General features: G+C 43.3%; 1 protein-coding gene across 10 annotated transcripts in view; it reads left to right on the top strand.

Moving 5' to 3' along the window:
• Nucleotides 1–20,562, top strand: part of ADGRE1 (adhesion G protein-coupled receptor E1) — an 88,847-nt gene extending 68,285 nt beyond the window's left edge. For all 10 annotated transcript variants that reach the window (XR_014836323.1, XM_085009383.1, XM_085009381.1 and 7 more), the window contains 9 exons: nt 1,850–2,049; nt 2,671–2,841; nt 5,431–5,625; nt 7,254–7,489; nt 8,457–8,523; nt 11,290–11,381; nt 16,723–16,891; nt 17,005–17,103; nt 20,139–20,562. Coding sequence is in view for 9 of the 10 variants with exons in the window: in XM_085009383.1 (XP_084865509.1) it covers nt 1,850–2,049; nt 2,671–2,841; nt 5,431–5,625; nt 7,254–7,489; nt 8,457–8,523; nt 11,290–11,381; nt 16,723–16,891; nt 17,005–17,103; nt 20,139–20,144 (1,235 nt within the window). In the remaining variant the exon portion in view is untranslated. The remainder of the gene's footprint in view (nt 1–1,849; nt 2,050–2,670; nt 2,842–5,430; nt 5,626–7,253; nt 7,490–8,456; nt 8,524–11,289; nt 11,382–16,722; nt 16,892–17,004; nt 17,104–20,138) is intronic.
• The last annotated feature ends 4,313 nt before the right edge of the window (nt 20,563–24,875 follow it).

Raw genomic sequence — 24,875 nt, 5'->3', positions numbered from 1 at the left:
TGTGAATGTAAAAGACATGGCATATTTCAAAGGATGCAAAATAGCTCATTAATATTTCTTTTATATTGACTACATGTTGAAATGGTAATATTTTGCAGGTACTGAGTTAATATGTAATTAAAATTACCTTTTTTAAAAAAAATTTTTTAAACGCACCCACGGCATATGGAAGTTCCTGGGCCAGGGATTGAATCTGAGGCACAGCCATGGCAATGCTGGCTCCTTTAACCCACTGGGCCGGGTTGGGGGTTGAACCCAAGCCTCTGCAGTGAATGAAGCCACTGCAGTCGAATTCTCAACCCACTGTGCCACAGCAGGAATTCCAAAATTGTTTGCATTTTTTTTTAACTGTTCCAAAACGCTACTAGACAATTTAAAATTACGTATACGGCTCATACTACATTTCTAGGAGACAGGGCTAATCTAGATCAGGGATTGGCAAACTTTTCCCAGATAGGGTGGGTAGTAAATATTTTAGGCGTGGAGGGCAGTACAATCTGTTGCAATTGTTCAACTCGACTGTCAAGAGTGCAAAAGCATTCATCATCGATATGCAAATGATGGGGTGGGCTGTGTTGCCGTGAAACTCTTACCTCCAATAAAGCAGGCAATGGCTAGATTCTCCTGTGGGCATTCTTTGTCACCCCCTGATCTATATGCTGTCTGGAAGGCACAGGGAGCAGTCTAGGACACATCCCTGGAGACCACCGACATTGATTGAAAGGGGAAGCCCACCAAAGAGATGGAACAAGGTTAACCATAGTATGGAAGGGGGACCTATTTCCTGCTGCTGAGTGGGCTTGTCCCTTAAAAACACAAATTCAAATTTAGTTTGAAATATAGCCAAGATTTTTCTTATTTTTATTTATTTTAAAAAATGATTTAAAAATTTTTTGTTGGGGGATAGTTGATTTACCATGTGGTGTTAGTTTCAGGTATACACACAGTGACTCTGTTATACATAGACCTATCTCCATCCTTTCTTCCCATGTAGGTTATTACAGAATGTTGAGTAGATTTCCCTGTACTATACAGTATGTCCTTGTTAGTGATCTGTTTTATATGAGTAGTGTGTATGTGTTAATCCCATCTTCCTAATTTATCCCTCCCTACCATGATTTCCCATTTGGTAACCCTAAGTTTGTTTTTGAAGTCTGTGAGTCTGTTTCTGTTTTGTGAATAGGTTCTTTTGTATCATTTTTATTAGATTCCACATGTAAGTGATATCCTGTGATATTTATCTTTCTCTGACTTACTTCACTTAATAGTTGATTGCCTGGGTCCATCCTTGTTGCTGCAAATGGCATTGTGTCGTTCTTTTTTTATGGCTGAGTAATATTCTATTGTATATAGGTACCACATCTTCTTTTATCCACTCCTCTGTCGATGGGTATTTAGGTTGCTTCCATCTTAAATGTAGCCAAGATTTTTCCAGGTGTTAGCACCTCAGGATTTCTTTTTTCTGATTCTGGGGAGGGTCACCTACCTAGAAGTCCAAGGCTGTTCAATCCTCCGAGAAAGCCAGTGAAGATGCAGAGATGCATGGGATATTAAAGTAGGCATGCTGTAGAGCACTGGGAACTATATCTAGTCACATATGATGAAGCATGGTGGAGGATAATGTGAGAAAAAGAATATATGTATGCATGACTGGGTCACTTTGCTGTACAGTAGAAAATTTGCAGAACACTGTAAACCAGCTAAATGGAAAAAATAAAAGCCATTAAAAAATAAAAAAAATAAAGTGGGTATGTGTGTGTGTGTGGGTTGGGTCATCCACAATAACTACTGAGCAAATAATTCCTTTTCTTTTTTTTTTTTTTTTTTTTGCATTTGGGGGAAATTTCAGGAATCAGTGGGGTGGCTTTTGTCTCCTTTGAGCATATGGAGTCGGTTTTAGATGAAAGATTTTTTCAAGACCCTCAGACCCCCTGGGCCAACTCCAAGAGAAAGCTGAAGATGAATTCTCGCATTGTTTCGGGCATCATAACAGGGGAGAAGAAAGAGGGATTCTCTAAACCAGTCATCTACACTCTGGAGAACATTCAGGTTGGTGAAAAGGTTTCCACTATGTCCCCATATACCTGTTTAGAACTTCCCATCCTCTAGTGGGCTTAGCTTGCTTTTTTTCTTTTGGAAATTTTAAAAATAGGTTTTCCTTTTTTTCTTTTTCTTTTTGGCCATGCCCGCAGCATGCCGGAGCTCTGGGGCCAGGCATTGACCTGAGCCACAACTATGACAATGCCAGATCCTTAACCCACTGAGCCATCAGGGAACTCCTTAACTCATTTTTGATGGGGAGCCATTAATTTCTAGCAACTAAAGTCCCTCCCCTAAATCCACCACTAGTAAAATGAGCTCTTGTATTTCTATGTGACACTTTTCCATTTGTCCGTGGGCAAGGTTTAGGTTAGAGTAAGTCACGTTCATGCAGGATCATTTACCTGGACTTTTTTTTTTTTTTTTTTTTTTTAACATTAGCTCTGACCAAGTTAGTGGTGGAGACAGGTCTGGCAACCAAGACATTTCTTTTCATCACCACCCATTGAAATATCAGCATTTTTCTCCATTCCCTGTAGCACATACCTGCATCTTCTTGAGGCTGGTCAGATGGAATTCATTCAAGAGGGCGTCTCAGGTAACCAAAGCCTTTGCATTTTCACTTTTCAGCCAAAGCAGAATTTTGAGAGTCCCATCTGCGTTTCCTGGAACACAGATGGGAAGGGAGGTAGATGGACTCCGTCTGGCTGTGTGACCCTTGAAGCTTCCGAGACACATACTGTCTGCAGCTGTAATCAAATGGTGAACCTGGCCGTCATCATGGCTTCTGGGGAGCTTACGGTCAGTACTGATGCTCTGTACTCTGGCTCCCCTAATCCAATGGGAAAAGATTGATGAAACATCCATTGTGTGCCTCTCATGGCAGTGGGAGGGTGCCAGGGGGCCACAGAAGGGGTGCGTGCCGTACTGTTGGTCTTGGAGAAATTCGTGGTCTGGTGGGGAAGCCATGGCACTGGTATATAAGATGAGAAAGGACCCTAAATAGGTGCAGGCAAAGTAACAATCACAGACCCCATTGTCTGAGCACCTACGATGTGCGAGACCCCTTCAGTGTTTTTCAGACCCATTTCACAGCTGAGGCTCAGTAGCCTGCCCAGTCAGGAAGCTAGTAATTGGTGGAGATGGGATTCGAACCCACAATGGTCTGAGTCCAGAAGTCTCTTTCCACAAACTCATCTGCAGACCTACATCATTTTGTTGCACTTCACTGTATTGCACTTTGCAGACATGGTGTTTTTTCAAAATGGAAGTTCTGTGGCAACCCTGCCTTGAGCAAGTCTAGTGGCACCATTTCCCCAACAACATTTGCTCACTTCATGTCTCTGTGTTCCATTTTGGTAATTCTCGCAATATTTCCAACCCGCCACGAACAAAAGATTATGACTCACCAAGGGCTCAGAGGATGGTAGCATTTTTTAGCAGTCAGTATTTTTTTTTTTTCCAGAAGATTCATGAATCACAGACCCAAAGTGAATCATTTACTAATGCAGCCCCAAATCACATCTGTATTTTGGTAGCCATATCACATTATTGTTGATTCACATTCAGTTTGTAATCAACTATGCTTCAAGTCTAATTCACATTATGTATTTGACTACTGGACAAGATGAGCTTTGTCAGCCTGTATTTTTTAAAAACTATTTTTTGAAGCTAAGTGCTGAGCACTTGCGTTATTCTTTCAATGTCTCATCTTTTCACTTTCTAGCCCATCAGCCCATTAAGCTCTTTGTAAACTTTGTTTAAGTCTGCTCATTTGTGAATGTCTTCATGCATCTCAATGAAAAAGATTAGAAATAAGTTCTTTTCAAATTAAGGTATGTCCATTTTTTTTTTTAGCCAAAGCTACAACACACTTAATAAAGCACAGTATAGTGTAAATATAACTTGCCTATCCCGTCAGGTCTGAGAGTCTGTTCCCTGCCAGGGTGGTATTAAATGCTATTTAGAGGAATGTAAAACTTAGGACTTAAGAGATTTGGATCCAAAGCAAGTCTGGCTTAGCTTCAATCCCATCTCTATCTCTTCCTGGCTGTGTTTCCTAGGGCAGGTCACTTAACCTCTCTGAGCCAAGCAGGTCTTTCACCTCCAAAATGAGAATGAGAAAAAAAATAACAATGAAAGTTAACACTCATATAATGCATCATATGTTTCCTGCATTGTCATGAGTACTTTAAATATTTTCATTGAATTCTTCTAGAACACACCTACACGGTAGTTATCATTTTTAACAGATGAGGAAACTGAGGCCCAGAGCAGTTAAGTATCTTGCCTAAGCTCAAACAGCTAGAGCCTGTAGTCAGCTCTCTTACCCACTACCTCACAATATCATAGAAAAGAGTGGAGTTCCCTCTGTGGCTCAGTGGTAACGAACCTGACTAGTATCCATGAGGACATGAGTTCGATCTCTGGCCTTGCTCAGTGGGTTAAGGATCCAGTGTTGCCATGAGCTGTGGTGTAGGTCTCAGACGCTGCTTGGATGCAGCGTTGCTGTGGCTGTAGTGGAGGCTGGCAGCTGCAGCTCTTATTCAACTGCTAGCCTGGGAATTTCCATATACCACAGGCAGGCCACCCCCCTGCCCCCCAAAAAAAAGTGAAAGAAAGAAAGAGCTCATGAGATGGTGCTTGGCATATCTTTAACACAGAGAAAGCACCCAAATAAACTTAAAATTAATTATAAATAAAGGCATAGGGAAGGACTCATTTAATCATTTCCACTCCCAGATGCTGGGGCATCTCTGAATGCCTATTATCAGTCCTGGTTCAGTGCAGGAAACAGGAACCACTCTAGGTATTTCAAGCAGGAAGGTATTTAATACAGGGACTTGGATGCTCACAGACTTGCTGGAAGGGATGGAGCAGTTGAAGTCAGGGGGGCTGCCACTTGGGTTTTGCCTTCAAGATCACCCCTCAGCAGCTGTATTCCAGAGGTCAGAAAGTAGCTGCTGTCAGTTTTCCCACACCCATGAAATTAAAGATTGGACAATTGGAATGTGGCATCCAGCCACAGCTCACTCCTGCCTGCGGAAAGCTGGTATCTGCCTCCATTCTGCCTTGCAAAACTTTCATGCAGGCACCTTGCTGGAGAACCTAAGTGACATTTGGGACCTTAGCCCCAAGAAATTATGGGAAATGTAGTTTATAGGCATCCTACCCTTAGGAATGGGGCACAGGGCAGGGGTGAGACTGAGTGCTGATGGACGCCGAAGGATGAGTTTGGGCAATATGGGGTCCCTCTTAGTATCTGGGAGAAAAGGCCCCCAAGCTGTATATACTCAAGCCAGGAGTTTGAATAATTCTTTTTCCTGCCTGGGGTGTGGGGCAGGATATTGGTATCTTTTTGAGGCCCACAGCATATCTCTTTCTTGACAGATGGAGTTCGCCTTGTTTGTCATTAGCCACGTGGGCACTATCTTCTCACTGGTGTGTCTTGCCGTGGCCATCATCACCTTCCTGCTGTGTCGAACCATCCGCAACCATAACACCTACATCCACCTGCACCTCTGCGTGTGCCTCTTCCTGGCCAACTTGCTCTTCCTCACCGGTGCAGACAAGACCCACCACCAGGTCTCCTGTCCCTCAGGCTGTGTCCCCCTCTAGCTTCATCATCTCCACATCTGCCTCTGCCCATCCTTACCTAACTACTAGTTCCCACCCCAGGGAACTAGTAGTGCATGTGCTGTGCACACTCTCAATCCTCAGCCCCCAGATTCTCACCTCTTTCTTGTAGTAGGTCTCAGTTTAAAATTACTTCCCTGATCCTGTTACCTTTTGTGGGGGAGGGTCCCTCCCACTACGCTTTAAGCAGTTGCTTCTCACCTGGGATGATTCTGTTCGCCAGGGGACACTTTGCGATATCTGGAGATGTTATTTGTTTCCACTGAGAGGATGCTGCTGGCATCTAGTGGTGGAGGCCAGGGATGCTAAACATCCTGGAATGCACAGAAAGGCCCTCCCACGGCAGAAAGTAATCCAGAGATAGTGTTACAATGCTGGTAATGCTACAGCTGAGAAATTCTATTCCTTATCGCTGTTTTCCTTCCTTTCCCATCACCTATTTGAAACCATGTTGATTTTTTTCCCCTTTTTTGGCTGTACCTTGGCATATGGAGTCCTCAGACCAGGGATCAGATCCAAACCTCTGTTGCGACCTACACCCCAGCTTCTGTAACACCTGATCCTTACTTAACCTGCTACGCTGGGCCAGGGATCAAACTTGTGTCCCAGCGCTTCGGAGATACCGTCAATCCCCATGGCACCGCAGCAGGAACTCCCATATTGATTTTTTTTTTTTTTGTCTTTTTGCTATTTCTTGGGCTGCTCCCGCGGCATATGGAGGTTCCCAGGCTAGGAGTCCAATCAGAGCTGTAGCTGCCGGCCTACGCCAGAGCCACAGCAAGGTGGGGTCCTACCTGAGTCTGTGACCTACACCACAGCTCACAGCAATGCCAGATCCTCAACCCACTGAGCAAGACCAGGGATCAGACCTGCGTCCTCATGGATGCTAGTCATATTCTTTTCCGCTGAGCCGTGACGGGAACTCCCATTCTTTTTTCCCATTGAAATTATTACAAATTATCGTCTCAAGGTTTTTCCAAAGGGAGCATTACTGACATTTGGGGTGGGGTGATCATTCTTTTTGCAGACCTACCCCTTTCATTGTGGGATTTTAGATTTCCAGGCCCTTTGAGAACAAAATGCCTGTAGTGCAGCCTGCTCCCACCATGTGTCCAAGGGTGTGCAAACTTTTCCCATAAAAAGGCAGATATAAATATTTTGGCTTTTCAGATCCTATGGTCTCTGTCACCCCTACTCAACTCTGCTGTTCTAGTGTGAGCATAGCCATAGAAAGTTCATACATGGGGGTGGCTGTGTGCCAACGAAACATTGTCTACAAAACAGGCAGCCAGCCCATGGCTATTGTTTGTGGACCCCTCCCCCTCCCCCATGTCTTCAAACATCCCCTAAAGTAGGCTGATTGTCTATTTTCCCCCCAAACTCTCCCAGTGTTGTTAGCCGGTCTCCTTACCAAAGGGATGGTGCCCCTGGTGGCGACTCTATTTCTATGAATATTTGAGAAATGAATGAAGGGGCCATGTTTGGGGAACTCCAGTCAAAGTAGCCCCTCCCCCCTCTCCCTCTGAACCCGCCCTCTGGAGTAGGGGAGCCTGAATGTCCATGATTCTTCTCCGCAGATTGGCTGTGCCATCATCGCTGGCTTTCTGCACTACCTTTTCCTTGCTTGCTTCTTCTGGATGTTGGTGGAGGCTGTGATGCTCTTCCTGATGGTCAGAAACCTGAAAGTGGTGAATTACTTCAGCTCTCACAACATCAAGATGCTGCACCTCTGTGCCTTTGGCTATGGACTCCCGGGGCTGGTGGTGTTTGTCGCCGCCAATATCCATCCACAAGGTTATGGGATGTATAATCGGTAGGTGATGTCCCTCTGTCTCCCTGAAAAAAAAAAAAAAGATGATGAAGAAGATTACATGAACACAAGAAGAGAAATAACAGTAGCAGTAGTTGTGGCTACCATTTCCTGAGCTCTTTAGTTTATGTACTCTTGGTCCCAGGGCTGCCATGTACGGTAGCACAGGTTGCCTACTGCTCAAATCCAGGAGTCATTGTTGCTCTATGTAGGTGGATGGTGGTGATGTGAACAGTGAACTGGATTGCACAGTTTTAAAGTTATGGACTCTGGAGCCAATCTGCTTGCATTTGAGTCCTGGCCCCACCACCTTCCAGCTGTGCTATATGGGGCAAGTTACTTAAACTCTGTATGCTTTCATGCCCTCATCTATTTAATGGGGGCTCATGACAATCATAGTGTTATTTTGAGGGTTAAATGAATTATTATCTGCAAAACATTTAGACAGCGTCTGACAGAGTGTAAAGCATTACATATGTTATTACCACCAGGTCTGTTATTACCACGGTCTGTTTTACAGCGAGGTGTGTTTATCACATGATTCCATGTAAGATATCAGGTGGTATGCTAGTGAGTACTAAATTTAAAAAATGTCATTTTTTTTTTCTTTTGGCCACTCCCGTGTCATATGGACGTTCCTGGGCCAGGGATTGAATCTGAGCCTCAGCTGCGAGCTGCGCCACAGCTGCAACAATGCTGGATGCTTTAATCCACTGAATCGTGCTGAGGACTGAACCCATGCCTCAGCAGTGACCTCATTTCAGAGACAAAGCCAGATAGATCCTTAACCCACTGCACCACAGTGGGAACTCCTAAAATACTTTTGTAGGGTGTTAGAAAGAAAATTGCCAGCGTACCAAACTCATGGTTTCACAGACATGTTTCTCTCCCATCTGTGCATTTGGTAGGGTGCAAATAATTCTAGCATCAGGACTCTGAGACAAGCTCTGACTCCTATTTCTCTCCATAGCTGCTGGCTGAATACAGAGAAAGGGTTCATCTGGAGTTTCCTGGGGCCAGTGTGCACAATTATAGTGGTAAGCTGATTGCTCAATACAGAATGTTTTGGGGGAGGATCAAGGAGACCGGGGGACCCTAGGAAGTACCAGCGGAAATTGTGAAGCTGTGTGTCACTTGTTCCTCAAAACCTTTCTCCATTCTGATCCTTGAGTCTTGAGATTTCCGAGTTAGAGTGTAATTTCTTTGATGTGCGATTTTTTTTCTTGTATTATTACTATTATTTTTTTTAGGGCCGCACTGTCAGCATATGGAAGTCCCCAGCTAGGGTAAGGATTGGAACTGTAGCCACTGGTCTATGCCACAGCCACAGCAACTCAGGATCCAAGTGGCATCTGTGGCCGACACCACAGCTCACAGCAGCGCCAGATCCTTAACCCACTGAGTGAGGCCAGGGATGGAACTCGTCATGTCCTTATGGATACCAGTTGGGTTTGTTACCACTGAGCCATGACGGGAACTCCGATTTGTGATTTTTTTTTTTTTTTTAATGCTAACATGCAAATCCCCTGGCAGGGACCACCATCTTATCCTTTGTCTTTCAGTAAGAACGGGTCTCTCAATTTCTTCTGGGTATAGATGTTGAATAAGAGAAAAGGTAGCAAGAAATTAAGAGCAGTTGGTGGGAGAGAAGCGTTGGAGAAAGGGAAATGGTGGGAAGGAGGCAAAGGGAAGCCTGGAGATTTTTTTCTTAGCTTTACGGAGGTTTAATTGACAAAAATTGTATATGTTTAAAGTGTGGAACTTGAAAAAAAAAGACCTTGATATTTTGACTATGTAAACATTGTGAGATGCTCACCACAATTAAACTAATTAACAAATCATCACCTCAAAGTTACGTCATTTTTCTTTGTTTAAAAAAATTTTTTTTTCCTTTTAGGGATGCACCTGTGGCATATGGAAGTTCCCAGGCTCGAAGTCGAATCAGAGCTGCAGCTGGAGCCTAAGCTGTGGCCACAGCCATGCCGGATCTGAGCCACATCTGTGACATGCTGCAGTTCACAGCAACGCCAGATCCTTAACCCACTGAGTGAGGGCAGGGGTCAAATCCACATCCTCATGGACACTAGTTGGGTTCTTAACCCAATGAGCCACAACAGGAACTCCAGAAAGTATTTTCTTTTTCTCTTTCTTTCTTTCTTTCTTTCTTTCTTTCTTTCTTTCTTTCTTTCTTTCTTTCTTTCTTTCTTTCTTTCTTTCTTTCTTTCTCTCTTTCTTTCTCTCTCTCTCTCTCTCGCTCTCTCTCTCTCTCTCTCTCTCTCTCTCTTTCTTTCTTTCTTTCTCTCTCTCTCTCTTTCTTTCGATTTCTTGGGCCGTTCCCACGGCATATGGAGGTTCCCAGGCTAGGGGTTGAATCAGAGCTATAGCCACCGGCCTAAGCCACAGCCACAGCAACGCGGGATCTGAGCTGCATCTGCAACCTACACCACAGCCCACGGCAACGCCGGATTGTTAACCCACTGAGCAAGGCCAGGGATCGAACCCATGGTTCCTAGTCGGATTTGCCAACCACTGAGCCACGACAGGAACTCCTATTTCTTTTAAAACTTATTATTATTTTTTTGCCAAGATGTATGGCAGCTTGATGTGGGATCTCAGTACCAGACCAGAGATCGAACGTGGGTTGCAGTGGTGAAAGTGTGGATTGCTAACCACTAAACCACCACCCATAAATATATCCATCCTTTTTTCCCTATATAGCTTGTTGGAAACTATTGAGTAGATTCCATCAATCTACTATCCAGTAGGTTCTTGTTCATCATCTGTGTGATACAGTCATGTGTACATGCTAGTCCTACCCTTCCAATTCTTCCCTCCCCACAATGGTTTCACCTTTGGTAGCCATAAGATGGGTTCTGAAATCTATGAGTTGGAGTTCCCATCATGGCGCAGTGGAAACGAATCCAACTAGGAACCGTGAGGTTGCAGGTTCGATCCCTGGCCTCCCTCAGTGGGTTAAGGATCCAGCGTTGCCATGAGCTGTGATGTAGGTTACAGAGGGCGACTCAGTTTTGGCATTGCTGTGGCATAGCTGTGGCATAGGCTGGCAGCTTCAGCTCTGATAGCCGCCAGCCTAGGAACCTCCATATGCTGTGGGTGTGGCCCATAAAAAAAAAAGAGAGAGAGAGAGAGAGAGAAATCTGTGAGTAGAGGTAAAAAGAGAAGGCTTCAGGTGTAACCTGATTACCTGATTGGAGGCTCTAGGCATGGGGACCCTACTTAGGTAGGCTCTCTAAAAGTGGGGCACCCTGTGTGGTTGATTAGGGGTACATATTGGCTTTCTCTTTTAGGTCCTTTTTTTTTTTTTTTTTTTTTTTGGTCTTTTTGCCATTTCTTGGGCTGTTCCTGCGGCATATGGAGGTTCCCAGGCTAGGGGTCGAATCGAGCTGTAGCCGCCGGCCTACGCCAGAACCACAGCAACACGGAATCCGAGCCGAGTCTGTGACCTACACCACAGCTCATGGCAATTTTGGATCCTTAACCCACTGAGCAAGGCCAGGGATCGAACCCGCAACCTCATGGTTCCTAGTCGGATCCGTCAACCACTGAGCCACGACGGGAATTCCTCTTTTAGGTCTTAAATTAGAAGCAGGGGCAGAAATTAGGGAGGCTGTCAATGATTAGTCAAGTCCTGGTCGTTTGGGGTCAGTTGCTATAGGAGGTCATTGTTTGGCTTTCTGGAGTGGTTACTGCTGACTGCAGGTCAGAGTTCTATTTTTACAGATGGCCTAGCCATTGTCTGTTCGTAGATCCAGTCTCTCTCTCTCTTCTGCTTGACTTTGTAGGTCAATTCCATCCTCCTGACTTGGACGTTGGGGATCCTGAGGCAGAAGCTTTCCAGCCTCAATGACGAAGTCTCGACGCTCAAAGATACCAGGTGTGGTCTCCTCCATCTTTTCTCCTCCTCTTCCAGGCTCCTTTCTTTCCCCAAATGTTCACTGAATACCTTGTGTAAGCCTGTGTCCTGTGCCCAAAACGGAATAGCACAGTGTCAGACCAGGGGGGCCTCAAACCTTAGCTCTGCCACCTAAAAGCTGTGTGACCTTAGGCAAGTTACATAACCTCTCTGAAACTCAGTTTCCTCGTCTGTAAAATGAGGATATGAATGTTGACCACTTCATGTGTCTTACAAAGCATTCAGCAGTTACTAGGAAGAGTGAGTCTTTCATATATTAAAAGTATTAACACTTTCTCTAATTCTTCTCCTGTGCATACTTATATGTCCATACTTACAAATCCAGACTCATACTATTTTAGTTAAAAATTTTTTTTTAAATTAAAGCAATGTTGATTTACAATGTTGTGCCAATCTTTGCTGTATGGCAAAGTGACTCAGTCATATATATATATATATATATATATATATATATATATATATATTCTTTTTATATTTATTTCCATCATGGTCTATACCAGGAGATTGGATCTATTTTATTTTTATAACTGTTTTTTTTCTTTTTTCTTTTTTTTTTTTTTTTTTTGGTCTTTTTGCCATTTCTTGGGCCGCTCCCATGGCATATGGAGGTTCGCAGGCTAGGGGTTGAATCAGAGCTGTAGCCACCGGCCTACGCCAGAGCCACAGCAACGGAGGATCCAAGCCGCGTTTGCAACCTACACCACAGCCCACGGCAACGCCGGATCGTTAACCCACTGAGCAAGGGCAGAGACCAAACCCGCAACCTCATGGTTCCTAGTCGGATTCGTTAACCACTGCTCCACGACGGGAACTGCTATAACTGGTTTTTTTCTTAATAACACGTCACATATTTTTATTCAGTTAGAAATTTGTTGACAGTATCTTTTTTTGTATAGTGTTTCAGTGTAAGGACACAGCACAGTTTATTTAAATTATCCCGTATTTACGAACATTTAAGTTGTTTCTTTTCTATTTTTTTTTTCACTATCATAAACTATACTGTCTTGAAATACCCTTGTGGATAAATTTTCCACATCTGTTGTTATTAAATATAATAATAGGCATGAAATTGCCTGTGTCAAGGAGTAGGGCGGGTTGTAACACTGTTAGTATAGATTGCAAAGAGTTTTCCAGAACATGTTTCCATTTACCATAGTGTTTGTTTACCTGCAGTTTTGCCAACACTAGGGTTTATCATTTTTGTTGTTTCACTGAATTAAAAGATGAAATTTATAATCTCATTATTTCAGTTTTGCATATATATTTTACCTTATCAATATGGGACTTTTTCATATTTTTATAGGCCATTTGTTTTCTATCATTCAACTAGCCTTATTCAACTAGCATTCTTTTTTTTTTTATTATTATTTTCCCACTGTACAGCAAGGGGGTCAGGTCATCCTTAGATGTATACATTGCAGTTACAGTTTTTTCCCCCACCCTTTCTTCTGTTGCGACATGAGTATCTAGACATAGTTCTCAATGCTATTCAGCAGGATCTCCTTATAAATCTATTCTAGGTTGTGTCTGATAAGCCCAAGCTCCCGATCCCTCCCACTCCCTCCCCCTCCCATCAGGCAACCACAAGTCTCTTCTCCAAGTCCATGATTTTCTTTTCTGAGGAGATGTTCATTTGTGCTGGATATTAGATTCCAGTTATAAGTGATATCATATGGTATTTGTCTTTGTCTTTCTGGCTCATTTCACTCAGTATGAGAGTCTCTAGTTCCATCCATGTTGCTGCAAATGGCATTATGTCATCCTTTTTTATGGCTGAGTAGTATTCCATTGTGTATATATACCAAATCTTCCGAATCCAATCATCTGTCGATGGACATTTGGATTGTTTCCATGTCCTGGCTATTGTGAATAGTGCTGCAATGAACATGCGGGTGCATGTGTCTCTTTTAAGTAGAGTTTTGTCCGGATAGATGCCCAAGAGTGGGATTGCAGGGTCATATGGAAGTTCTATGTATAGATTTCTAAGGTATCTCCAAACTGTTCTCCATAGTGGCTGTACCAGTTTACATTCCCACCAGCAGTGCAGGAGGGTTCCCTTTTCTCCACAGCCCCTCCAGCACTTGTTATTTGTGGATTTATTAATGATGGCCATTCTGACTGGTGTGAAGTGGTATCTCATGGTAGTTTTGATTTGCATTTCTCTTATAATCAGCGATGTTGAGCATTTTTTCATGTGTTTGTTGGCCATCTGTATATCTTCCTTGGAGAAATGTCTATTCAGGTCTTTTGCCCATTTTTCTGTTGGGTTCTTGGCTTTTTTGCTGTTGAGTTGTATAAGTTGCTTGTATATTCTAGAGATTAAGCCCTTGTCAGTTGCATCATTTGAAACTATTTTCTCCCATTCTGTAAGTTGTCTTTTTGTTTTCTTTTTGGTTTCCTTTGCTGTGCAAAAGCTTTTCAGTTTGATGAGGTCCCATGGGTTTATTTTTGCTCTAATTTCTATTGCTTTGGGAGACTGACCTGAGAAAATGTTCATGATGTTGATGTCAGAGAGTGTTTTGCCTATGTTTTCTTCTAGGAGTTTGATGGTGTCCTGTCGTATATTTAAGTCTTTCAGCCATTTGGAGTTTATTTTTGTGCATGGTGTGAGGGTGTGTTCTAGTTTCATTGCTTTGCATACAGCTGTCCAGGTTTCCCAGCAATGCTTGCTGAATAGACTTTCCTTTTCCCATTTGATGTTCCTGCCTCCCTTGTCAAAGATTAATTGACCATAGGTGTCAGGGTTTATTTCCGGATTCTCTATTCTGTTCCATTGGTCTGTCTGTCTGTTTTGATACCAGTACCACACTGTTTTGATGACTGTGCCTTTGTAGTATTTCTTGAAGTCTGGGAGAGTTATGCCTCCTGCTTGGTTGTTGTTTCTCAGGATTGCTTTGGCGATTCTGGGTCTTTTGTGGTTCCATATAAATGTTTGGATTGTTTGTTCTAGTTCTGTGAAAAATGTCATGGGTAATTTGATAGGGATTGCATTGAATCTGTAGATTGCTTTGGGTAGGATGGCCATTTTCACAATATTGATTTTTCCAATCCAGGAACATGGAATATCTTTCCATTTCTTTACATCTTCTTTGATTTCTTTGATTAAGGTTTTATAGTTCTCGGCATATAGGTCCTTTACCTCTTTGGTCAGGTGTATTCCGAGGTATTTGATTTTGTGAGGTACAATTTTAAAAGGTATCATTTTTTTGTATTCCTTTTCTAATGTTTCATTGCTGGTATACAGAAATGCAACTGACTTCTGAATGTTAATCTTATATCCTGCCACTTTGCTGAATTTATTAATCTCAACTAGCATTCTTTTTTTTTTTTTTTTGGTCTTTTTACCATTTCTTGGACCATTCCTGTGGCATATGGAGGTTCCCAGGCTAGGGGTCTAATCGGAGCTGAGCTGCCAGCCTATGCCAGAGCCACAGCAACTTGGGATCCGAGCCGTGTCTGGGACCCACACCACAGCTCACGGCAACGCCGGATCGTTAACCACTGAGCAAGGGCAGGGATTGAACCCGCAACCTCATGGTTCCTGGTTGGATTCGTTAACCACTGCACCACCATGGGAACTCCTCAACTAGCATTCATTTTAAGAACCTTCTAAAAGCAGACTTTGCCTGACTTTTATTGTCAGTAACCTGAGGGTATCCTTTACTTGTTTTCCTGTCAGTATCCGATTCCTCACCCATCTTGAATATTTTTTCTAATAGCCATTTTTAAAAAGTTAATGCAAAAAGTTAAAACTAAGTCAATACATGCAACCGTGGTGAGAAAAAGTAGTGAAAAAGGAGCAGATATATGGTAATTCCCTATCTCTTCCTTGGCCCTCTGGATCCACAGATGTCTCTTACCTTAAGCAACGATTATCACCCAAATTTAGCTTCCTTCCAGAATATTCTCTACTTACATATCCATCTTCTACTATATACATGATAGGATACTGTACATTATTATTCTGCACTTTTTTCCCCACATAATGTGTAACTTACTTCATATCAATACTTAAGGTTAAAAACAACTAATAGAAGAATTTCCTGTTGTGCTTTAGCAGGTAAAGAACCCACGAGGATGCAGATTTGATCCCTGGCCTTGCTCAGTGGGTTAAGGATCCAAAGTTGCCACAAGCTGCATCATAGTTTCTGGATGTGGCTCGGATCTGGCATTGCTGTGGCTGTGGTGTAGGCTGGCAGCTTCAGCTCTGATTCGACCCCTAGCCCAGGAACTTCCATATGCCATAGCCATGGCCCAAAAAAGACAAAAACAAAACAAAACAAAACAAAACCCAAAAACTAATGAAATTATTTATTTTGTGCCAGACACTGATCTAAGTACCCTTAGGGTCTTCCCATCTCATTATTTTTTCTGTAGAACAAGCAATACCATTACATATGTATTGTATTATTATCTCTCTATCAGTTTGAGGAAACTGAGGCACAGTGAGGTTAAGTAACTTACATTAGCCATAAAATCAGTGAGTGGATCAGTCAGAGTTTATTTGTAGTTTATTTATCTGACCCCGAGGAAATACCCTTATCCACTCTAATACATTATCATGCTCATCTTATTTTAAAAAATGTTTTTATAGCCTACTCTATAGATTCCAGTTCTGAACATTTCATAGAAATCGAATCATACACTATGTGGCCTTTAGTAACTGGCTTCTGAAAAGGAGCATTATGTTCTCAGGGTCCATCCATGTTATAGCTAGTGTCAGTGCTCCTCTCCTTTTCCTGGCTGTGTGATATTCCACTGCGTGGATGGACCACATTGTGCTTGTCTGTTCATCTGTGGATGGACATTTGGGGATGTTTTCCTTGGGGGAGAGGGAATGGGAAATGACTGCTTAGAGGTACATAGTTTCTTCGGGGGTGATAAAAGTGCCTTGGAACTGGATAGTGGTGGTGTTTGTTCATCGTGAAAGTCTTAAATGTCACTGGATCACACTGTGCCTTTAATGGCCAGAATGATTAATTTTATGGTATGTGAGCAATGCCTCAATAAAGAGGAAGGCTTATTTCATACGATGGCTTCACCATTCATATAAAATGCCCCAAATTCTTGAACTGGTGGGTCCTTGAAGCCTTTTACAGACAGTATTGCATTAAAAATGTGTGTCTTTGTGCCCAGGTGTACCCGTAGGTCAGTTGCCTTTTCAGTGTCTATGGGATTTGATTTTCCTACCTCTGGGCTTGGAGATTCTGCCTCATGTTTATTCTTCTCCAGGTGATGGGTCTCACAGTGGCAGCCTCAGACTATACCTGGGACCTTATCCTCTGCCAATCTTTCCCTCCAGGTTGCTGACATTCAAAGCCTTTGCCCAGATCTTCATCTTGGGGTGCTCCTGGGTGTTGGGCATTTTCCAGATTGGACCCATAGCCGGTATCATGGCCTACCTGTTTACTGTCATCAACAGCCTGCAGGGAGCTTTCATCTTCCTCATTCACTGTCTGCTCAATCGCCAGGTATGGAGCTGCTGCCCTCCCAGTCCCCCTCCTTCCAGGGGCCATGCCTCTGCCCCCACGTGTTCCTGCATCTTGCAGCAATTCACCTCCCTGACACCTGTCTCCACCTTCAGGTACGGGAAGCGTACAGCAGATGCATTACTGGGAAGACCAAACCCGGCTCCCAGACCTCCGGGATCTCACTGTCATCCGTTCCCTCTGCTTCCAAAACGGTGAGAGACTGCATGTGTTACGCAGGTCAGGGTCAGATGGCGTGTCTGCTTCTCAGCTGGACTAGACAGCGCTGTGCATTGTGTACCCACTGTGAGCTAAGCACGTCCACGTGCATCAGCTCCTGTGATAAAGTGTGGGCTTCAAGGGTGGGGATTCGGGAACCAGGCTGCCTATGTTTAAATCCCAGCACTGCCCTTCAGGAACTCTGCAAACTGAAAAAGATAAAGTCATGACTCACAGATAGAAAAGAAGCCTAAGTTAAGGATTTTATTCTGCTCATTAGCGAGGGAACCAGTAGGTGTTATAACTGACTCACAAGAGAATGCAAATAGACATACACGTGTATTACATCATATATATAATGTGTATGATGTATTTAATGTATACATAATACATAATAGTACACACATAACATATACAATGTCATCACATACTACATAAATATGTTTGTCTTCTCTTTGAACCAGTTATACTCTCTGCATGATTCTCTTAATTATATTAATATATAACAGTTATATATTATATAAGTATACATATAATTGTGAATATACAATTATATATAATTATTAATATTATATAATACATAAATTTTATAATTTATAACTACAAACATACAATATATAAATTTCATGTTCTGTAATATATGTACATTGCACATATAACTGTAAATGTACACATATAATTATTATAAAATATAAAAATTGTATATTATATAATATACAGTTATAAATATAAGACATTATATTTAATTATACATATAATTATAAATATACAGATGTTATATAATTATTCATACTCTAATGTAAAATTCATATGGGTGTATCATATATGTATTAATATATGATTTATCATACATATATAATCTCGAGTATTGAAATGAATGTGTAAGTAGAGGCAAACTGTTTTTTCCATGAAATTACTCACCAACACTGTCAGTTATTTAAAATTTACAGAATTGTAAAATAGCTCCACCATGGGTCAGAATTGGAGAGCCGGGGAGAATGTCCTCTGACAAGGCATCATTTTTCCTCGAAGCACACATTTTCTCTCCACCATGGATCTCTTTTCCAGTCTCATGGCACACACAGCATCTATTAGCAATGAACCCCCAATTTTAAATAGTGTACAATCCAGCCCCTCTCCTGAAGCCAAGGCTCACATAACCTATCTGCCTACTAAATGCTCCCACTTAGATGTCTAATAGATTTTGCAGGTGTAACATGTTCCACACGAACTTCTGAGCCCCCCCACCTCCCATTTCTGCAGAGGGTCTTCTCTCTTTCTATTGCTGGGGTGGGTGAAGCCATGAGGTTTACCTTGACTCTGCCTCTCTTCTCACCTTCTCCCATCTCCCATCCATCCGCAAATCCTGTTGACTCTTCCTCAGAATGGATCCAGAACCTTACTGCTTCTCTTTCCCTTCATTCCCTCCGCTGTGGTCCCAGTCTAATTAACTGTCTCTAGCCAGGATAATGAAAATAACCTCAAGAGGCGCTCTTGCCTTTTCCCTGCCCTGCCTTTGATCTGCTCTCCCTGCAGCCACCAGAGGGCGCTCGTGAATACCTGAGTCAGATCACATCCCTTCTCTGCCTGCAACGCGCCATGGCTCCTACTTTACTCAAAGTAAAAGCCAAAGTCCTCCTGGTGGCCTACAAGGCCTTGTCTGATCTGACTCTCTTTTCCTTCTTGACTTTGTCTTCTGTTAATCTACTGCTCATTGCACTTGGCTCTAGCCACACTAACATGCTCAAGATTCTTCAAACATGTTAGGCTCACGTCCTTTTTAGAAATCTTGAGCTGAATGCTCTTGAGCGCTTTGAATGTTCTTGTCCTGAGACGCACCTGGCCAATGCCCTCACTTCCCTCACCTCCTTCAATTCTTTCTTCCAAGTTTCTTTTCTTTTTCTTTTTGTCTTTTTGCCTTTTCTAGGGCTGCTCCCACAGCATATGGAGGTTCCCAGGCTAGGGGTCTAATCAGAGCTGTAGCCTTCAGCCTATGCCAGAGCCACGGCAACGCAGGATCCGAGCCGCGTCTGCAACCTAACACCACAGCTCACGGCAACGCTGGATCCTTAACCTACTGAGCAAGGCCAGGGATCAAACCCACAACCTCATGGTTCCTAGTCGGATTCGTCAACCACTGAGCCACGACGGGAACTCCTCTTACAAGTTTCTTATCAATGAAACTCTTTCTCACAACCCTATTTTGTACAGCCTTCTATTTCCCTACCCTGGTATTTATGCTTCCCCTGTTCCTTATCTTGATGGTCTTTTCAGTACTTTCCACTTTTTAACACTATACTTTCCTTATTTATTTCATGTGTCTTTCATGGTCTTTCATCCCCTACTGGAATGTATTATTTTTTTCACTGATGTATTCCAATCACTAGTAACTAAGATCCACTGGCTTCTTTAAATAGGACATTCTTTTTCTTGCAAGAACAGAAGCCCAGAGTTAAGTGTTGCTTGTATTAGTTCTATTGCTTAGTGGTATAGTTAAGGATCTAGGCACTCCCTAGTTTTCCATTCTACCATCAACATGTTTGTTGGCTTTTCATCAATTATTTTCATGGTTGCAGCATGGCTGCCATAGCTCCAGATGTCATGACCACATTCAAGGCAGGAAGAAGAGGGATGGGGCAGAGTTTCCATCTGTCCTTTCAAGCCTCTCCCTTTAGTGGGAAACTAAAGCTTTTCCAGAAACCCCTTACAGGATTTCTCTTTTACCTAATTGGTCAGCACTGCTTCACATGACCGCTCATAGTTTCTCAACAGAATTTGATAAAACAAGTATTTGACTTTCTAGCTTCTAGAGTGAGGGTATCAATAGGGAAAAGGTTGGAATAGCTTTTGAATTTGCCGACAGTGCCTGCCACATCAGGGGTAATCACTGCTAACAGTTTAATGTTTATCCTCCTAGTTTTTGTTGCCGTATTTGTTGCTCTCTGCATTTATAAAAGCCATGCTGATATAGATGTGACCGTTGGACTCCCATTTGTGCTAATTCTGCCCCTGATTATGATTTCTCTTGAAGGGTTAAAGTCCTCTCTTGCTTCCTAATACACTATGGAACAGCATTTTGGAAAGCAAATGCCTGCAGAAGTCTATTCTGAAATCTTCTCTTCATGGCTTAATGCGGAAATGCAGGATCCTGTTGGCCCCAGAACTCTGAGCAATTTGGAGCATGGATGGTTGGGGCAGATGTCCCATGGCTTCATGCCCTGGCGAGAAACAAGAATCTCTGCTCCTGGTTACCATCTTACCTTCTGTGCTCTGCAACTCTTTGACTTTCCAGAGTTTTGAATACATCAAAACAGCACAACAGCAGGACCAAGATCTTCTGGCTACCATTTTTTTTCCCCCTGCATTCATTGATGCACGACCTTGAGTGTGCCACCCCAGCACCTGTCGCATGCTTGGCACACAGAGTAGCCCTCAATAAATGATGTGTCTTCTGACTGGCTGGCTTACTTTTCCTCAAAGACCCCTCTAACTTTTAAACAAATGGTCAGTGACATTGTAATTAGAACCCCAGGGGATAAATAAAGTGCGTAGACATATGGGCTACTTTGGCAGAATCACTTAAAAGAGTTTGGTCACTAAGTGGGAGTGGTGGCTGGGACAGCATTTCACAAAAGTTGGAAGCACTAGATGACAGCACCCTTTGGAAGTATTCTGGTTTCCTGAGAGCTTGCAGGGAACCAGGATCCAGCATCTCCTTCCTTCCAGGAACTTTCTTTCTTTCTTTCTTTTTTTCCTTTTCTTTTCTTTTTTTTTTTTTTTGCTTTTTAAAAAAAGCATATGGAAGTTCCCAGGTTAGGGGTTGAATTGGAGCTGCAGCTGTCGGCCTATAGCACAGCCACAGCAACTTGGGATCCAAGCCTCATCTGTGACCTGCACTGCAACTCATGGCAATGTGGGATCCTTAACCCACTGAGCAGGGCCAGGGAGTGAACCTGAGTCCTTGTGGATACTAGTCAGGTTCATTACTGCTGCACCACAACGGGAACTCCAAGAGTTCATTTAGACAGGTTTCAAAAGTGTGTGTGCCATCCTTGCTGCCATTCAGTGCCTGGTTTGTCCAGACTGTTCCATACAGAGGTGACAGCTCTAAGGGATATTGAAACAAGAGACCACATGCCTCTTAACCTTTAGCCAAATGTGGTAAATTTTTTTTCCCCACCCCTGACATATGGAGTTCCTGGGCTAGGGATCAAAGCAGACCTGAAGCTGCAACGTACATCACAGCTGCGGCAATGTTGGATCCCTAACCCACTGTGCCAGGCCAGGGATCGAACCTGCATCTGTGCTGCTACAGAGACACCAATGACCCTCTTGCACCATAGCAGGAACTCCCAATTGTGGTATATTGATTGCATCAATGGCCTCAAGAAGGGTCTCATGTCTCCACACCCCATTCCCTGTAACTTTGAACACCTTCCTGCTCTGACCCTGGCTTGGTTTCCAGATTTGCTTTGGCCAGTGATGTTAGCAAGCATGACTCAGACAGGTTTCAAAAGTGTGTGTGCCATCCTTGCTGCCCTTTATGTGATGCATCTCCCTTGCTCCTGCACCCCTACCATGAGAACATGCCCAGGATGACTTGTTAGAGGGACGTGAGTCACCCATGGAGGAGACTTTAGTCATCCTTTTTTTTTTTTTTTTCTTTGCCATTTTTTGGGCCGCTCTCGCGGCACATGGAGGTTCCCAGGCTAGGGGTCCAATCGGAGCCATAGCCACCAGCCTACGCCAGAGCCACAGCAACGCGGGATCCGAGCTGCGTCTGCGACCTACACCACAGCTCACGGCAACACCGGATCGTCAACCCACTGAGCAAGGGTAGGGATCGAACCCGCAACCCCATGGTTCCCAGTCAGATTCGTTATCCACTGCGCCACCACGGGAGCTCCTAGTCATCCTTTTATACCCGAGGCTGTTTGTAATCAGCCATGTCACCAGCTTGTAGCTCACTGCGGCCAAGTGGGGAAGCCCAGCCAAGATCAACAGACCTACCCAGCCAACCCACAGATTCAGGACATACAGTCAAGCCTCATGATTTTCAGACACTTAGATTCAAGAGACGTTTCCTGGGAACCATTGCTTGTGGCAGTTGCCCAGTGCGACAGTAGCCAATGTGTTGTCAACATTGTGCATTGAATCACATTGTTGCACTGTGATTGCAACAGCTTGAAACATTCCAAGAACTCTTCATTTCCTCCTTAGTTATGAGGATCTATACTTTTTTCTGTCTTTTGAGGGCAGCGTCTGTGGCATATGGAGGTTCCCAGGCTAGGGGGTGAATCAGAGCTGTAGCCGCCAGCCAACGCCACAGCCACAGCCACGCCAGATTCGAGCCAAGTCTGTGATCTACACCACAGCTCACAGCAATGCCAGACCCTTTCATCCTTTTAGACAGCCCAGGGATCAAACCTGCATCCTCACGTCCTCATGGATACTAGTCAGATTCGTTTCTGCTGAGCCACGACAGGAACTCCAGATCTGTACATCTTGAAAGCTTGAATTAAAGTTCTCTCTTCAAAGAAAATCTGCACGAAGATTTATCGGTTTCTGCAAGTGTTACAGAGTTGCCTTCAGGAATCCTGTATTTCTAAGGGAAGTGGGTAATGCTGTGATTTCCACAATAGGATTATTTTCTTCCAAAGTAGCTTATTCCCATGGAGCTACGTTTGGTGTATGTGGATGAGACATTTACCCCCGTGGTCCGATGTGCCTCCACCGGGGGCGGGGGTGGGGGGAGGACTTAGAATAATACCTGCATTTCTTTTTTTTTTTCTTCTTTTAACAGGTGCACCTGCAGCATGTAGAATTTCCTGGCCTAAGGGTTGAATCAGAGCTGCAGCTGCCAGCCTAAACCAGAGTCACAGCATCACTGGATCTGAGCCAAATTTGCGACCTATCCCACAGCTTGCAGCAGCGCTGGTTCCTTAACCCACTAAGTGAGGCCAGGGATGGAACCTGCATCCTCACAGACATCATGCCAGGTTCTTAACCCAAAGAGTCACACTGGGTAGTCCACTGGCATGGTTCTTAAACCCCATCAAGTGAAATAACCTTGTCCTCTTACAATCCAAATAATTTGTCTGCTCCCCCCCCCCCCAGTACAGATCCATTCATTCCAGAAACATTTACTGACCACCTGCAATGTACCTTCCCCAAATTTTGTTTACCCCCAAACCAGACTTTATGAACATTTTACTTTCTTGGTTTTAATAGAAGCAGACTCATAAGTAATATTTTCTGAATCGAGTTCTGGTTAATTTTTAAATTAACCATTAAAAAGTACATTTAGGCCCGATTGAACCCCTAGCCTAGGAAGCTCCGTATGCTGCTAAGGCAGCCCTAAAAAGCAAAAAAAAAAAAAAAAAAAAAAAAAAAAAAAAGAAAAGAAAAAAAGTACATTTAGGGAGTTCTCCTTGCATCTCAGCAGGTTAAGAACCTGACATAGTGTCTTGAGGATGTGGGTTCCATCCTTGATCTCACTCAGTGGGTTAAGGATCTGGCATTGCTGTGGCTAGGGCATAGGACTGCAGCTGCAGCTCCAATTTGACCCCTGGCCTGGGAACTTCCGTGTGCTGCAGGTGTGGCTCTAAATGGAAAAAAAAAGATATATATATATATATATATATATATATATATATATATATATATAGAGAGAGAGAGAGAGAGAGAGAGAGAGAGAGAGAGAGGCACACATTTTTTCTTTTTGTCTCAACCTCCATTATGGCCTGATATAGAACGACCAGATCTTAGATTTAGATATTTTCTGTATCATGGGTTTTCTTTCATTGATTTTTTTTTTCTTTTTTCTTTTTAGGGCTGCACCTGCAGCATGAGGGTTCCCAGGCTAGGGGTCTAATCGGAGCTACGGCCACCAGCCGCAGCCACAGCAACTCAGGATCCAAGCAGTGTCTGGGACCTATCCCATAGCTTGCAGCAATGCCAGGTCCTTGACCCACTGAACAAGGCCAAGGATCAAACCCGCAACCTCATGGTTACTAGTCGGATTTGTTTCTGCTGTGCCACAACAGGAACTCCTGATTTTGATTTTTTAAAATGTGGCTTTGACATAGAATGTATCTTGATTGCTTAATTTTTTGATGTCCCCTTAAATTTTTTGTCTGAGGCAAGTGTTTCTCTCCCCCTAGTGTTGGCCCTGATCACGGTCTTCAGGGAGCAGATTTATATCTGTTTTTTTTTAATTTTCCCACTGTATAGCAAGGGGGTCAGGTTATCCTTACATGTATACATTACAATTACATTTTTCCCCCACCCTTTCTTCTGTTGCAACATGAGTATCTAGACAAAGTTCTCAATGCTATTCAGCAGGATCTCCTTGTAAATCTATTCTAAGTTGTGTCTGATAAGCCCAAGCTCCTGATCCCTCCCACTCCCTCCCCCTCCCATCAGGCAGCCACAAGTCTCTTCTCCAAGTCCATGATTTTCTTTTCTGAGGAGATGTTCATTTGTGCTGGATATTAGATTCCAGTTATGAGTGATATCATATGGTATTTGTCTTTGTCTTTCTGGCTCATTTCACTCAGTATGAGATTCTCTAGTTCCATCCATGTTGCTGCAAATGGCATGATGTCATTCTTTTTTATGGCTGAGTAGTATTCCATTGTGTACATATACCACATCTTCCGAATCCAATCATCTGTCGATGGACATTATATCTGGTTTTTAAGGAAATGGGACAATGTTCCTGCCATGGCTTGCTTAAAAACACTTGCTTATCAATAATATTCTTCTA

The sequence above is a fragment of the Sus scrofa genome, chromosome 2 (assembly GCF_054392235.1).
Source record: "Sus scrofa isolate SSC_HxYL_T2T_F1_AM1 chromosome 2, Sscrofa_HxYL_maternal_Yorkshire_Landrace_v2.0, whole genome shotgun sequence".
In the NCBI taxonomy this organism is placed as follows: domain Eukaryota; kingdom Metazoa; phylum Chordata; class Mammalia; order Artiodactyla; family Suidae; genus Sus; species Sus scrofa.
Note: the sequence above shows the minus strand (reverse complement) of the source record. Positions and strands in the feature narration are given on the sequence as shown.